The sequence below is a fragment of the Girardinichthys multiradiatus genome, chromosome 23 (genome assembly GCF_021462225.1).
Source record: "Girardinichthys multiradiatus isolate DD_20200921_A chromosome 23, DD_fGirMul_XY1, whole genome shotgun sequence".
Taxonomy (NCBI): Eukaryota; Metazoa; Chordata; class Actinopteri; order Cyprinodontiformes; family Goodeidae; genus Girardinichthys; species Girardinichthys multiradiatus.
This window is the reverse complement of record NC_061815.1, coordinates 26469367-26485281: the sequence shown is the minus strand read 5'-3', so window position 1 is coordinate 26485281 and position 15915 is coordinate 26469367. Positions and strand designations below refer to the sequence as shown.

Genomic DNA, 15915 nt, shown 5'->3' with positions numbered 1-15915 from the left:
TGGAGAACTGTGCTTATACGTGTCTGCAAGCCAATAGCGACTCCGTGAGTTGATGTTGAACATTACAAAGATAAGAAAACGAAACCAGTGTGAACTTCACCACTATACTAAAAACACCGAATCGAAAGACTTTAATGTTGCATCACAAATAAAATAACTCCTCAGACATTTTCCATCCATTATACAAGGCGGAAACATGTAATTCAGCACCACAGACAGCGGTTAAGCAAAAGGAGGAGACATTCTCAGTACCAAAAACAAAAAGGAAAATCCATAAATTCCGAATAACTGGATTCCAATATTTAAGGCTTTCACTGGACAAACAGTCCTATTTTATTTAAAAGCTGGGATTAACTTGAAACACGTTTAGAAAATAATTCCTTATCTAAAACCTGTTGTTGACTTAAAAGGTGTGTTAGTTTTGAAATTTTCTCATTTTCAGTTTAAAACAAAAAACGTAATACATTTTAAGAGGTATTAGGGTCGTTACAAGTCCACTTCTCCACATTATTACAGATATGTTAGATTAAAAAACAACAACAGACATTGTTTGGTTTTGATATTTAGTATCCCTAATAGTAGTAAAACAAAAGTCTAAAAACGTATTCAGACTTACGTACTTAAGAAGAACCTGAAGCTTATGTAGTTTGGCAACAAATTTAGTCAGCAAGTATTTCTATTTTACTTTAAACTGACTCAAATAGTAAAAAACAAAAAAAAAAGAAGTATGACAAGGCGAAATTATATTTTCTGTAAATTGCTTTTTGATACTTAATTAATGGATCCACTGACGTAAAAGATGTTACATTAAAACAGCTAACATTTGACCAGAATATATGTTGGTGAAGTACTTTCCGAAATTTTGGAAATATGAAATTATATTTTGCGTTAAAAAACAAATGTCTCTATTAATCTGCTTTAACAGCGCAACAATTTAAGACACATATATGAAAAAAATATGATGCATAATATTGTTTTGCCTACCTCTGGAGACTCGTCTGGCCGGCAAAATATCTCAGCGAACTCTGTCGGACTTTTCTTCAGAGTCTGGTCAGCAGGCAGCGTGTTGTCATTGTAGGATGACACAAACTTAAAGTCACTGGTTCTAGATCCTGTTGTCAGGTAGGCGTCATAATTGTAAGTGCTGCGTAAAGTTCCTGTTCCGTCAACATCTGCGTAATTAGGAGGGAGATAAGCTCCGGGGATGGCTACTGCTCCATCAAACAACAGTCTGGGCTTTCTCCTGCGACAGAACCTCACACCCAGGATGATGATGATGAAGGTCAGGAAGAAGGTGGACACAGAAACCAGAGCAATGATCAGATAAGAGGTCAGTTTGGAGTTCTTCTCATCATAAGAAATATCTTTCAGTTCTGGCACCTCAGCCAAGTTATCAGAAATAAGTAAATACATGGCACAGGTGGCAGACAGAGAGGGCTGTCCATTATCTTTCACTGCAACAATCAGGTTCTGTTTCATGCTGTCAGATTCTGAAATGTCCCGCTGTGTCCTGATCTCTCCACTGTGCAGACCAATACTGAAAAGTCCAGGATCTGTAGCTTTGACTATCTGATAGGACAGCCAGGCGTTCTGTCCAGAGTCTGCGTCCACCGCTATCACTTTGGACACCAGAGACCCTCCATGTGCAGCTTTGGGGACCAGCTCGGTCATGAAGGAGCTGCCCTCCGGGGCGGGGTACAGTATCTGAGGAGAGTTGTCATTCACATCCGATATGAACACACTGACGGTCACGTTGCTGCTGAGTGGAGGAGAACCGTTGTCTCTGGCTATCATATGGACCTTAAAACTCCTGAACTGTTCATAATCAAACGACCTCACAGCGTGGATCACCCCCGTGTCTCCGTTAACAGATAGATAGGAGGACACCGAGGCACCGTTCACCTCACCAGGTAACAGAGAATAGATCACTGTACCGTTTTGTCTCCAGTCGGGGTCTCTAGCAGTAACGGAGCATAAAGTGGAGCCAGGTTTGTTATTTTCACTCACATATGCGCTGTAGGACTGTTCCTCAAACACAGGTGGGTTGTCGTTGATGTCAGCTACAGATAACTGAACAGTTTTAGAGGAGGACAGAGGTGGAGAGCCCTCATCAGTGGCAGTGATTGTAATGTTGTAATCAGACACTAGTTCACGGTCCAGCTGTCCTGTGGTCACCAGAGAATAATAGTTTTTAATGGAAGGAACCAACTTAAAAGGGACGTTTTGCTGGATGGAGCAGCGGACCTGTCCATTTTTCTCAGAGTCTCTGTCCTGCACGTTAATGATGCCCACCTCTGTACCAGGTGACACGTTTTCTGTTACAGGACTCGTCAGAGATTTTACATAAATCACAGGGCCGTTGTCATTCACATCAGTAATGTCGATAATTACTTTAGAATCAGATGAAAGTCCATAACCGTCTTTAGCATTAATGCGCATTTCATACTTTGAATTACTTTCAAAATCAAGACTACCGATGACTTTTAGTTCCCCTGTTTTATTGTTTAGTGAAAAAACCCTCTTAGCCTTTTCTGGGAGGCGGCTAAATTCGTAGGTTACTTCCCCATTTACGTCCTCATCTGCATCAGTAGCTCTAACAGTTGCTGCGACAGTATCGTGTGGTGCATTTTCAGGGAGACTTGCTTTGTAAACGGCCTGATCAAACACGGGTGCATTATCGTTAGCATCCAGAACAGTAACGTGTATATTTGTGGTCCCTGATCTCTGTGGATTTCCACCATCAACAGCAATAAGGGCGAAATTCAACTCACGCTCCTTTTCTCGATCCAACTCTTTGTCTAAAACCAGCTCGATGTTTTTGGATCCATCAGCATCTTCTGTAACTGATAAAACGAAATGTTCATTTCTTTGTAAATTGTATTGCTTGACTGTATTCTGCCCGCTATCGGCGTCGTGTGCCTCGTTGACACGATATCGAGCTCCCTTATCAGCCGATTCCGTTATTTCTAATTTAACTGTATCTTTTGGAAAAGCTGGGAAATTGTCGTTCACATCTTGAATGAACAGAGAAATCCGGTGCAGCTCCAAGGGGCTCTCTAAGACTAATTCATATTTCAGCAAGCATGAAGCCTTCTCGCTGCACAGCTCCTCTCTGTCAATCCTTTCCCTTATGATAAAATTCCCCGTCTTTAGATCAAGATCACAGAAACGCTGGTAGCTGTCCTCTGTATCAATTCGAGCTTTCCGAGTTGACATCTTTACCACTTCCAGTCCGAGGTCTTTAGCAATATTTCCAACAATAGATCCCGGCCTCAATTCCTCCGGAACGGAATAGCTCAGGTCTGCAGCAAAGATCTTCATGTAAAAAGCGAAGCTGCAGACGAAAATCAGTAAAAAATGTCTGCTGAAGCCCATCGTTTCAATCAAACTTGGATAAACAACAAAATCTTATTTCATTGAACAACCAGGATGTTCGCAAAATACATGTAGGCCCACGAATCTCCTGGAACAATGGGAGCGCTGGCCTGACAACAAATATGCGATTTTGTTATGGGTGGAGAACTGTGCTTATACGTGTCTGCAAGCCAATAGCGACTCCGTGAGTTGATGTTGAACATTACAAAGATAAGAAAACGAAACCAGTGTGAACTTCACCACTATACTAAAAACACCGAATCGAAAGACTTTAATGTTGCATCACAAATAAAATAACTCCTCAGACATTTTCCATCCATTATACAAGGCGGAAACATGTAATTCAGCACCACATACAGCGGTTAAGCAAAAGGAGGAGACATTCTCAGTACCAAAAACAAAAAGGAAAATCCATAAATTCCGAATAACTGGATTCCAATATTTAAGTCTTTCACTGGATAAACAGTCCTATTTTATTTAAAAGCTGGGATTAACTTGAAACACGTTTAGAAAATAATTCCTTATCTAAAACCTGTTGTTGACTTAAAAGGTGTGTTAGTTTTGAAATTTTCTCATTTTCAGTTTAAAACAAAAAACGTAATACATTTTAAGAGGTATTAGGGTCGTTACAAGTCCACTTCTCCACATTATTACAGATATGTTAGATTAAAAAATGACAACAGACATTGTTTGGTTTTGATATTTAGTATCCCTAATAGTAGTAAAACAAAAGTCTGAAAACTTATTCAGACTTACGTACTTAAGAAGAACCTGAAGCTTATGTAGTTTGGCAACAAATTTAGTCAGCAAGTATTTCTATTTTACGTTAAACTGACTCAAATATATAAAAAAAAAAAAAAAGAAGTATGACAAGGCGAAATTATATTTTCTGTAAATTGCTTTTTGATACTTAATTAATGGATCCACTGACGTAAAAGATGTTACATTAAAACAGCTAACATTTGACCAGAATATATGTTGGTGAAGTACTTTCCGAAATTTTGGAAATATGAAATTATATTTTGCGTTAAAAAACAAATGTCCCTATTAATCTGCTTTAACAGCGCAACAATTTAAGACACATATATGAAAAAAATATGATGCATAATATTGTTTTGCCTACCTCTGGAGACTCGTCTGGCCGGCAAAATATCTCAGCGAACTCTGTCGGACTTTTCTTCAGAGTCTGGTCAGCAGGCAGTGTGTTGTCATTGTAGGATGACACAAACTTAAAGTCACTGGTTCTAGATCCTGTTGTCAGGTAGGCGTCATAATTGTAAGTGCTGCGTAAAGTTCCTGTTCCGTCAACATCTGCGTAATTAGGAGGGAGATAAGCTCCGGGGATGGCTACTGCTCCATCAAACAACAGTCTGGGCTTTCTCCTGCGACAGAACCTCACACCCAGGATGATGATGATGAACGTCAGGAAGAAGGTGGACACAGAAACCAGAGCAATGATCAGATAAGAGGTCAGTTTGGAGTTCTTCTCATCATAAGAAATGTCTTTCAGTTCTGGCACCTCAGCCAAGTTATCAGAAATAAGTAAATACATGGCACAGGTGGCCGACAGAGAGGGCTGTCCGTTATCTTTCACTGCAACAATCAGGTTCTGTTTCATGCTGTCAGATTCTGAAATGTCCCGCTGTGTCCTGATCTCTCCACTGTGGAGATCGATACTGAAAAGTCCAGGATCTGTAGCTTTGACTATCTGATAGGACAGCCAGGCGTTCTGTCCAGAGTCTGCGTCCACCGCTATCACTTTGGACACCAGAGACCCTCCATGTGCAGCTTTGGGGACCAGCTCGGTCATGAAGGAGCTGCCCTCCGGGGCGGGGTACAGTATCTGAGGAGAGTTGTCATTCACATCCGATATGAACACACTGACGGTCACGTTGCTGCTGAGTGGAGGAGAACCGTTGTCTCTGGCCATCATATGGACCTTAAAACTCCTGAACTGTTCATAATCAAACGACCTCACAGCGTGGATCACCCCCGTGTCTCCGTTAACAGATAGATAGGAGGACACCGAGGCACCGTTCACCTCACCAGGTAACAGAGAATAGATCACTGTACCGTTTTGTCTCCAGTCGGGGTCTCTAGCAGTAACGGAGCATAAAGTGGAGCCAGGTTTGTTATTTTCACTCACATATGCGCTGTAGGACTGTTCCTCAAACACAGGTGGGTTGTCGTTGATGTCAGCTACAGATAACTGAACAGTTTTAGAGGAGGACAGAGGTGGAGAGCCCTCATCAGTGGCAGTGATTGTAATGTTGTAATCAGACACTAGTTCACGGTCCAGCTGTCCTGTGGTCACCAGAGAATAATAGTTTTTAATAGAAGGAAGCAACTTAAAAGGGACGTTTTGCTGGATGGAGCAGCGGACCTGTCCATTTTTCTCAGAATCTCTGTCCTGCACGTTAATGATGCCCACCTCTGTACCAGGTGACACGTTCTCGGCTATAGGGTTAACGAAAGATTTTAAACTAATTTCAGGAGGGTTGTCATTGACATCAGACAGTTCAATGATCACTTTAGCGTCTGAGCTCAGACCGTATCTATCTTTAGCATCTATACGCAATTCGTACACGGACTCTTCCTCAAAATCAAGAGACCCTATAACGTGTATTTCGCCTGATGTTTGATTTAGCGAAAATGCTCTTTTACCAGTTTCTGAAATTCGACTTATTTCATATATCACTTCTCCATTTAGACCCTCATCTGTATCCGTTGCTGCTACTTTTACCACCACTGTATTTGGAGTAGCGTTTTCAGGAAGGACAGCTTTATACACGACCTGATTAAAAACTGGTGGGTTGTCATTTGCATCTAAGACAATCACATGCACAGTTGCAGTTCCAGTCCTTTTTGGACTGCCTCCATCTAATGCAGTGAGCATTAATTTCAGTTCTCGCTGTTCTTCGCGGTCTAATTCTTTTACCAACACCAACTCTGCCAATTTATCCCCATCTAATTTGGATTGAGTTTTAAGCTCTAAATAACTGTTGGCCTGCAACTCGTAGCTCTGAACAGCGTTTTGTCCGATATCTAAATCATGCGCCTCCAAAACACGGAATCGAGATCCTTTTACGGCCAACTCATTGATTTCTATTCTGATTTTATCTTTTGTAAAAATTGGTGAGTTATCGTTAATATCTTGTATTTGCAATATGATGCGGTGCGACTCTAATGGAGCCTCCAAAATCAGCTCAGATTTAAGGATACATGACGCTTTTTCACCGCAAAGAGCTTCCCTATCAATTCTTTCCGCAATAATCAAATCTCCTGTGTTCAGCTTAATGTCACAGTACCGCTTGCGGTTCAGCTCACTGTCAATCCGGGCCTTTCGAGTAGACAATTTCCCAACATTGAGTCCGAGGTCTTTGGCTATATTTCCAATAACAGATCCCGCTTTCATTTCCTCACTTATGGAATAGCTCACATCTCCATTAGCGTCATGAAAAAGGCGAAGAAAAAGCACAACGCTGAAAAGCAGGCCACTTGATGAGGATCTATTGTCTGCCATTCTGAAGCAATTTGGAAAATAATGTCTAAAACCTCCGGAATGTGAGCGTGTCCAAAACAGCCGCCGTGCAGATATTATCAATTGTTTGTTTGAATTAGTTTAATGTAGAAAACTGCGAGCAAAACCAATCCAAGGGTGGGCTCCGGCGAGGAGAAAATCTAGTCTGCAGAAACAAAGCAGAAGGGAGAGGTGGAGGCTTTTCCATTCATGGTGAAGAGCGACACTTCGAGTCCAGTTTTAGTTGTGCACTTGGAGGATTACCAATTTTAAAGGAATAAAAAGCACCTTTTGCGTCACTTGATTAGATGTCTACAATTCAGGCAAACTGGGATAGCCGTAGTTAGAATTTAGATACATAAATCTTGTAACAAACGTGCTAAAAGACTTTTAATAAATCCTTATTTTTTTCAATTTAACCTGAAAAAGAAATCACTGTCCAAGTTTTTAACAAAAAAAAAAAAAACTTGAAAAACGTCTACTGAGCCTTTTAGTACAAGATTATTACCACATGACGTTTAAAGTTTCAACAAATGAAATATAGAAAACCACAATCCATTTACACCAGTAAAGGTAACTACTATTTGGAATATGGATTTGCCCAGCAGAAAGTAGAGGAAGAGATAAGCAAAGACTGCAAACTTGTATTAGAGTTTTGTTACATCTTTATATTGCATTATAAAATGCAAAGCTTTCAACGGTATTAAGTAGAACAGTTAATACTGTTATGATGGCTAAAGTATGTGTGCAAATCTGGAGATATATTAACATGGAGAGAGTCCCTAAACCATCAGCATGATAAAGGAAGGGCTACATTTTCAAAATCTCTGAGGGTTTCATTTAACATATTTTTAGTGAATTTAAAAAACCCAGTGCGAGCAAAGGTCTCATCTGGATAAGCCTATACTTATTGTTTTTTTCTTGAGAAACTGTAGGACCACCAGTGCTTCCAGCAGTATGTTGCATGTTTTCTATTTGTCTGTTTGGGAGAGTGCAATCTCATCTGGAGTAGTCATTATGGAAGCAGCATCAGCCACTTAAACACAAATGGATTTAAAAAGGCTGAAGAAACTGTTAAAGATCACTGTGTCTGTTCTAGGGACTAATCAGGGGGCTACAAAGTTAACTGTGCCAACAGAGATGTTTCATAATGTGAAAGCCTTAATAAAACACATTGAGCATGCTCTTCATATTATTTATTAAACAACAGATAATTTATTAGATTCTCGCAACAGACCACTACATAAGGTCCTTCATACCCGCAAATATAACAATGCATAATGACTGTTAGAAGAAACGCAGATAATGAAATTTACTGCAACATCTAATTTGCCTTTGGGATTAAAAAAATATTGTTGACTTGAATTGAACTTACTTTGCATGGAAGAAAGGATGTAATCCATCTATATGGTAAATAGGGATCATTGTGAACTTGTGTGTTCTCAGCATGTTATACAAAACAACTAATTGAATAATATAAACCATGTGCTAGTGTGCTAAACTAGACACAGCCCATTGAGATCAGAGCCATAACTTTTCAATTATTAAAATCACTGTAGTCAGAGTAGAGTTCTAATGTTTGTGATTTGGTCCCTCCTGACATAAACCACAAAAAGAACACTACTGGTAACAATCTTTATTAATAGCAAATAGTTGTGTTGCTCCAAAACCTTTTTACAATTAAAGTGAGTGAATGACTTGTTGAACTTTTTTTTTTTTTTTTTACCTTTAAAATAGGTTCAAAAAACACTTTGTAATTTTCAAACAGATCCAGGTTTACACTAACATACCAGGATCATTGTTATAAGGGAAAGTGGGATGACAGATATATGCACACCAAAAGTATAAGCAATATCTCATGTGGCCAACACACAAACTTGGCAAGGCCATCATGATAAAGGCATTCTTTAAGAAAATACTTTTTAGCACCACGGACAGAGTAAACCCCACATTTTACATCATTCGCCTTAAAGTAAATCCCTGAACTACAATTTCCAGCAGATCCTACTTGTATTCATACATATATAGTCAGTCAACACCTACAAAATGTTAACAATTATTTTACTTCAATTAACTACGTCAACGAGACTAACCTAGATGGCAAGATTATTGATTATAGGGATACATTAATAAGTTAGAATGTAAAGATGTCTGATTAAAATGAACAGAGTATGTAGAAAGATAAAAAAAAATGACTGCAAGGATCTTAAAAGGGTAAAATTAAACATGTTCTTACCTCGGGGGAAGAATCATTATCGCCAAAGATATTAACAAACTCGGTTGGACTTTTCTTCAGAGTCTGGTCAGCAGGCAGCGTGTTGTCATTGTAGGATGATACAAACTTAAAGTCACTGGTTCTAGATCCTGTTGTCAGGTAGGCGTCATAATTGTAAGTGCTGCGTAAAGTTCCTGTTCCATCAACATCTGCATAATTAGGAGGGAGATAAGCTCCGGGGATGGCTACTGCTCCATCAAACAACAGTCTGGGCTTTCTCCTGCGACAAAACCTCACACCCAGGATGATGATGATGAAGGTCAGGAAGAAGGTGGACACAGAAACCAGAGCAATGATCAGATAAGAGGTCAGTTTGGAGTTCTTCTCATCATAAGAAATGTCTTTCAGTTCTGGCACCTCAGCCAAGTTATCAGAAATAAGTAAATACATGGCACAGGTGGCAGACAGAGAGGGCTGTCCGTTATCTATCACTGCAACAATCAGGTTCTGTTTCATGCTGTCAGATTCTGAAATGTCCCGCTGTGTCCTGATCTCTCCACTGTGGAGACCAATACTGAAAAGTCCAGGATCTGTAGCTTTGACTATCTGATAGGACAGCCAGGCGTTCTGTCCAGAGTCTGCGTCCACCGCTATCACTTTGGACACCAGAGACCCTCCATGTGCAGCTTTGGGGACCAGCTCGGTCATGAATGAGCTGCCCTCCGGGGCGGGGTACAGTATCTGAGGAGAGTTGTCATTTACATCCGATATGAACACACTGACGGTCACGTTGCTGCTGAGTGGAGGAGAACCGTTGTCTCTGGCCATCACATGGACCTTAAAACTCCTGAACTGTTCATAATCAAACGACCTCACAGCGTGGATCACCCCCGTGTCTCCGTTAACAGATAGATAGGAGGACACCGAGGCACCGTTCACCTCACCAGGTAACAGAGAATAGATCACTGTACCGTTTTGTCTCCAGTCGGGGTCTCTAGCAGTAACGGAGCATAAAGTGGAGCCAGGTTTGTTATTTTCACTCACATATGCGCTGTAGGACTGTTCCTCAAACACAGGTGGGTTGTCGTTGATGTCAGCTACAGATAACTGAACAGTTTTAGAGGAGGACAGAGGTGGAGAGCCCTCATCAGTGGCAGTGATTGTAATGTTGTAATCAGACACTAGTTCACGGTCCAGTTGTCCTGTGGTCACCAGAGAATAATAGTTTTTAATAGAAGGAACCAACTTAAAAGGGACGTTTTGCTGGATGGAGCAGCGGACCTGTCCATTTTTCTCAGAGTCTCTGTCCCGCACGTTAATGATGCCCACCTCTGTACCAGGTGACACGTTCTCAGGTATATGGTGGGAAAGGGACTTCAGGTAAATTTCTGGCGCATTATCATTGACATCACTAACATCAATTACAACTTTAGCATTTGAGTTTAGTCCTAATCCATCTTTAGCTTTCACTCTCATTTCAAACGAATTTCTTTCTTCATAGTCAATTCCTCCCAATACTTTTATTTCCCCTGTTTTGGAATCGATCATAAATAAATTCACATCTTCCTCAGATACGTGGCCAAATTGATAAGTGACTTCTCCATTAGCTCCTTCATCTGCATCAGTAGCGCTAACAGTAATCACTACTGTCTCTGGTGGCGAGTTTTCAGGCAGACTGGCTTTATAAATGGCCTCAGTAAAAACTGGGGCGTTATCATTAGCATCCAATATGGTAACATGTATGACTACAGTACCTGATCTTTGAGGAGATCCACCATCTATAGCTGTTAGAAGTAAACTATTTTCTGTTTGTTTCTCCCGATCAAGTTTATTCTCCAGTCTCAGTTCAACCTTGTTACCGTCTCCAGCAAGAACAAAATTATCGTTCTTTTGAAGGATGTATCTCTGCACGGCATTCTGACCTATATCTGCGTCATGGGCCTCATCGATCGAGAAACTGTAACCTTTCTCTGCTGACTCTCTTATTTCCATTTCAATCATTTTTTCATTGAATTGTGGCGTATTGTCGTTCACATCTTGTATATGAAGGCTTACATGATGAAGCTCCAAAGGGTTTTCTAACACCAAATCTGCTTTTAAAACACACGCATGCTTTTTGCCACAAAGGCTCTCTCTGTCTATCCTTTCCGACGTAATTAAATCCCCGGTGTTGATATTTATATCACAGTAGCGCTTCCGAGTGCCTTCAAAATCAACACGGGCTTGTCGTGAGGAGAAGGTCTTCAGATCAACACCCAGATCCTTGGCTACATTTCCAACAACAGATCCTCGTTTCATCTCTTCTGGAATAGAATAGCTCAGATCTCCACGTACCTTCTGCAGCGTTTCAAAAAACAAAGCAAAGCACAAGCTCAGGCCAAGCGCAGTAAATCCTTTGTCTCTCATCTTGAATAAAAAATTGTCTTCAGTGTTTGCGAAGCTCTGCGGGAGCGAACGTTTCAAAACACCATTCAAATACAGAATAATCAAACGCATAAAGCCACGGAAAACAGCTTAAAACGAGTACGATAGTTTAGCATGTCCTTTATGAAATGCAAACTGTACATCTAGTCAGCAGTGGGTGGAGTGCTTCAAAATAATTTTCTGACAGCCAAGAGCGACATCTCCAGTCGTGTTTAAAACTCACAGCATGTGCCCTAGCATTACCGCAGGAAAATTCAAGACGTGTTGAAAACTTTGACCTATTTGCTTTTTTAGCTTCAAGTTAAATGTGAACAACATTATCATGTAATGAGCCACATGGATGAAACTAATATAAGTCTTTAAACTTCAGTTAACTAATACTGAAAGCTAGGCTTCAGGTGCAATAGAGTTTCTTCTGCGGTTTAATGAATTATTTGTATTTCTCGTAAAAATTAAATTCTAAATACATTTGGAAAAAAGCTAAAGTTAACAGCAATTGCTGAATATAATGTACATGCTTAAATATATATTATATATACATTATAAAGTGCAATGTTGTAACTTAACAAAAGTCAACGTTTATTCATATATGTCAGCATAGAGGTGAATGTTACATTCATACACTGAATGTAACAAAATGCTTTTCATCTACTTTAGCTGATCGTTTAACTCGTTTATGCAGCAAGACACAACTTTCAAGACTTTGTGTGGTGTTTTTCTTGTTATTTGTATAATTGAAATATTTAAGTGTAAAGCACTAATCAAACCGTGGAAAATATGTTGTTGAAATTTAAAATTAGAACTAAATGTCATTCTGTAAGAATGTTTTCATCGTCTATGGGTCGCATACGTGAAATTACCAGATTATTGTTTTTATTTAAAATATTAAATTAAAGCAAATACCGAAGAAAAAGAGTGATTGGAAAACCGTAGCCATTTATTTCAAGCGTGAAATTCACCTCGTTGTGCAAATCCTTCCCACAAGAAAATCGCTAAACCTAAACATCCAGGTTATTCGGAGAAGGGAGGCCTACTCTTACGGTATTTGACTGACCGACAAGTCTTCTTAAATAAGTTATATAAAATTTTCAAAGGTTGCCCCTCAAGGACCACAAATGTACTTGCTAATTAATGCATGCAATACTTTAGTTGGCATTTATCTTTTAAAAATGAAAATGGAAAAAAATAAAGAACCTATGGATTCAAAAGGAATAAAACTGTAAGTTTAAAATGATTCCTGAATATTAATACAGAAAAAATACACAGAAAGATAACCCACTGGGGTCTGTATTGATAGTGGAAAGTAAGCAAAAGAAAATGTTTAACAATAAAAATGTTTATGGGAAATACACGAAGACAGAAAACGATCAAGAACCTCCCACTGTTCGTCAATATTTGAAGCAAATTTACATGGTGGGCGAATTATTTTGAGAAAATAATACAACTAATTTTACTTAAAAAAAAAAAAACATAACCGAGGAAGAGACAAAGCACTCCAAATATAATCGATTCTCATCCGGAAAAAATTACAGTGTCCTACCTCAACCGATCTCTCCAGGGTTAAAAGGGGATCCTCAAACTCTGTCGGACTTTTCTTCAGAGTCTGGTCAGCAGGCAGCGTGTTGTCATTGTAGGATGATACAAACTTAAAGTCACTGGTTCTAGATCCTGTTGTCAGGTAGGCGTCATAATTGTAAGTGCTGCGTAAAGTTCCTGTTCCGTCAACATCTGCGTAATTAGGAGGGAGATAAGCTCCGGGGATGGCTACTGCTCCATCAAACAACAGTCTGGGCTTTCTCCTGCGACAGAACCTCACACCCAGGATGATGATGATGAACGTCAGGAAGAAGGTGGACACAGAAACCAGAGCAATGATCAGATAAGAGGTCAGTTTGGAGTTCTTCTCATCATAAGAAATATCTTTCAGTTCCGGCACCTCAGCCAAGTTATCAGAAATAAGTAAATACATGGCACAGGTGGCAGACAGAGAGGGCTGTCCATTATCTTTCACTGCAACAATCAGGTTCTGTTTCATGCTGTCAGATTCTGAAATGTCCCGTTGTGTCCTGATCTCTCCACTGTGGAGATCGATACTGAAAAGTCCAGGATCTGTAGCTTTGACTATCTGATAGGACAGCCAGGCGTTCTGTCCAGAGTCTGCGTCCACCGCTATCACTTTGGACACCAGAGACCCTCCATGTGCAGCTTTGGGGACCAGCTCGGTCATGAAGGAGCTGCCCTCCGGGGCGGGGTACAGTATCTGAGGAGAGTTGTCATTCACATCCGATATGAACACACTGACGGTCACGTTGCTGCTGAGTGGAGGAGAACCGTTGTCTCTGGCCATCATATGGACCTTAAAACTCCTGAACTGTTCATAATCAAACGACCTCACAGCGTGGATCACCCCCGTGTCTCCGTTAACAGATAGATAGGAGGACACCGAGGCACCGTTCACCTCACCAGGTAACAGAGAATAGATCACTGTACCGTTTTGTCTCCAGTCGGGGTCTCTAGCAGTAACGGAGCATAAAGTGGAGCCAGGTTTGTTATTTTCACTCACATATGCGCTGTAGGACTGTTCCTCAAACACAGGTGGGTTGTCGTTGATGTCAGCTACAGATAACTGAACAGTTTTAGAGGAGGACAGAGGTGGAGAGCCCTCATCAGTGGCAGTGATTGTAATGTTGTAATCAGACACTAGTTCACGGTCCAGCTGTCCTGTGGTCACCAGAGAATAATAGTTTTTAATAGAAGGAACCAACTTAAAAGGGACATTTTGCTGGATGGAGCAGCGGACCTGTCCATTTTTCTCAGAGTCTCTGTCCTGCACGTTAATGATGCCCACCTCTGAACCAGGTGACACGTTCTCAGGTGTGGGATTGGACAAAGATTTTAAATAAATTACAGGCGCATTATCATTTACGTCGTTAACATCAATTAACACTTTAGTATAAGAAAGTAACCCTAATCCATCTTTGGCCTCAACGCTCATTTCAAAAGAATTAATTTCTTCAAAGTCAATCACACCCGTTATCTTAATTTGCCCTGTTTTTGAATCAATAGAAAATAAACTGAAATCGTCATCAGATACGTGACCAAATTGATAGGTAACGTCTCCATTTACTCCTTCATCTGCATCAGTAGCGCTCACAGTAATCACTACTGTTTCTAGTGGTGAGTTTTCAGGTAAACTGGCTTTATAAACGGCCTGCTTAAACACTGGGGCGTTATCATTGGCATCCAGCACTGTAATATGAATAACTACAGTACCTGATTTCTGGGGGGATCCTCCGTCTAAAGCTGTCAAAATCAAATTCATTTCCTTTTGTTTCTCTCGATCAAGCTTATTCTCTAGTGCCAATTCAACCTTTTTGTTCTCAACAGCAAGAATAAATTTTTCGTTAGTTTGAAGAATATATCTCTGCACATCGTTTTGACCGATATCTGCGTCGTGAGCCGCTCCAATGGAAAAGCGGCTTCCCTTTTCAGCCGATTCGCGTATTTCCATTTCAATCACATTTTGTCTAAATTTAGGTGAGTTATCATTCACATCTTGTACATGAAGACTGACACGATGCAGCTCCAGTGGATTTTCTAACACCAGGTCTATTTTCACGACACAGGAGCGTTTCTCACCACAAAGGCTTTCTCTGTCAATTCTCTCCGATGTGATTAAATCCCCGGTGTTCATATTAATGTCACAGTAGCGCTTACGAGTCCCTTCAATATCCACACGGGCCTTTCGAGAAGATAATGTCATCAGATTAAGTCCAAGATCTTTGGCGACATTTCCAATCACAGATCCTGGTTTCATCTCCTCTGGAAAAGAGTAGCTCAGATCTCCTTTAACGAGAGGCATTGTTACAATAAAGAAAACATAGCAGATGAACGGAAAAAGCGCAGAAAATCCTTTGTCTCCCATCTGTCTCGCAAATGGTCCCCAGATAAAGATAAAAACAAAACCGCCGTACAATAACACTATATTAACAACAAGATGTTGATAAGGGATCCACTTACAATAGAGAGTATCCTAAATGTCCAAGTGTTTAGCAGCTTCTGCGACAAGGCTTTGGCAGCTTCCTGGGTGGAGTGGCAGGGATGGTATTATTTTTGAGTGAGCCAACAGCGACGCCGTGAGTTATTTTTTAGCGATAGAACATTTCAATCTAATTTCTCTTTATGAAAAATAAAATAGCATTTAATGATATGGTTCATACAATATTCTAAATATATTTCACAATGAAACTGTTGCAAAAACATTAAGTGATGTTAGAGACAAGTAGCAGTTGAACTAGCAAAATGTGCCAATATTGCATAAAGTTATAAGTTTTAATTACTAAAAATGTATAATGATAAAATCGTTTTGCCATACATTTTT

General features: G+C 40.1%; 3 protein-coding genes across 6 annotated transcripts in view; all 3 read right to left on the bottom strand.

Moving 5' to 3' along the window:
• LOC124860211 (protocadherin gamma-C5-like) overlaps positions 1-15915 on the bottom strand; it is a 295710-nt gene that overhangs the window by 266167 nt on the left and 13628 nt on the right. The window contains exon 1 of one of the 4 annotated variants that reach the window (XM_047353295.1): positions 13075-15474. The exons of 2 other annotated variants lie outside the window; for them this stretch is intronic. In XM_047353295.1, coding sequence (XP_047209251.1) covers positions 13075-15459 — 2385 coding nt within the window. In that variant the 5' untranslated portion in view covers positions 15460-15474. Of the gene's footprint in view, positions 1-9131; positions 11636-13074; positions 15475-15915 lie in introns of those variants that run through there. One more of the 4 variants, XM_047353274.1, reaches the window with a different exon arrangement.
• On the bottom strand, positions 919-3497 carry LOC124860723 (protocadherin beta-15-like). Its single transcript, XM_047354247.1, has one exon. The coding sequence runs from the start codon at positions 3373-3375 to the stop codon at positions 919-921; it is 2457 nt and encodes an 818-aa protein (XP_047210203.1). The 5' UTR covers positions 3376-3497.
• On the bottom strand, positions 4418-7049 carry LOC124860221 (protocadherin beta-15-like). The gene has a single exon (XM_047353333.1). The coding sequence runs from the start codon at positions 6896-6898 to the stop codon at positions 4433-4435; it is 2466 nt and encodes an 821-aa protein (XP_047209289.1). The 5' UTR covers positions 6899-7049; the 3' UTR covers positions 4418-4432.

What these genes read in the sequence shown, in the direction of transcription:
- LOC124860723 (XM_047354247.1), bottom strand. Translation starts at nt 3,375, where the DNA reads ATGGGCTTCAGCAGACATTTTTTACTGATTTTCGTCTGCAGCTTCGCT.
- LOC124860221 (XM_047353333.1), bottom strand. Translation starts at nt 6,898, where the DNA reads ATGGCAGACAATAGATCCTCATCAAGTGGCCTGCTTTTCAGCGTTGTG.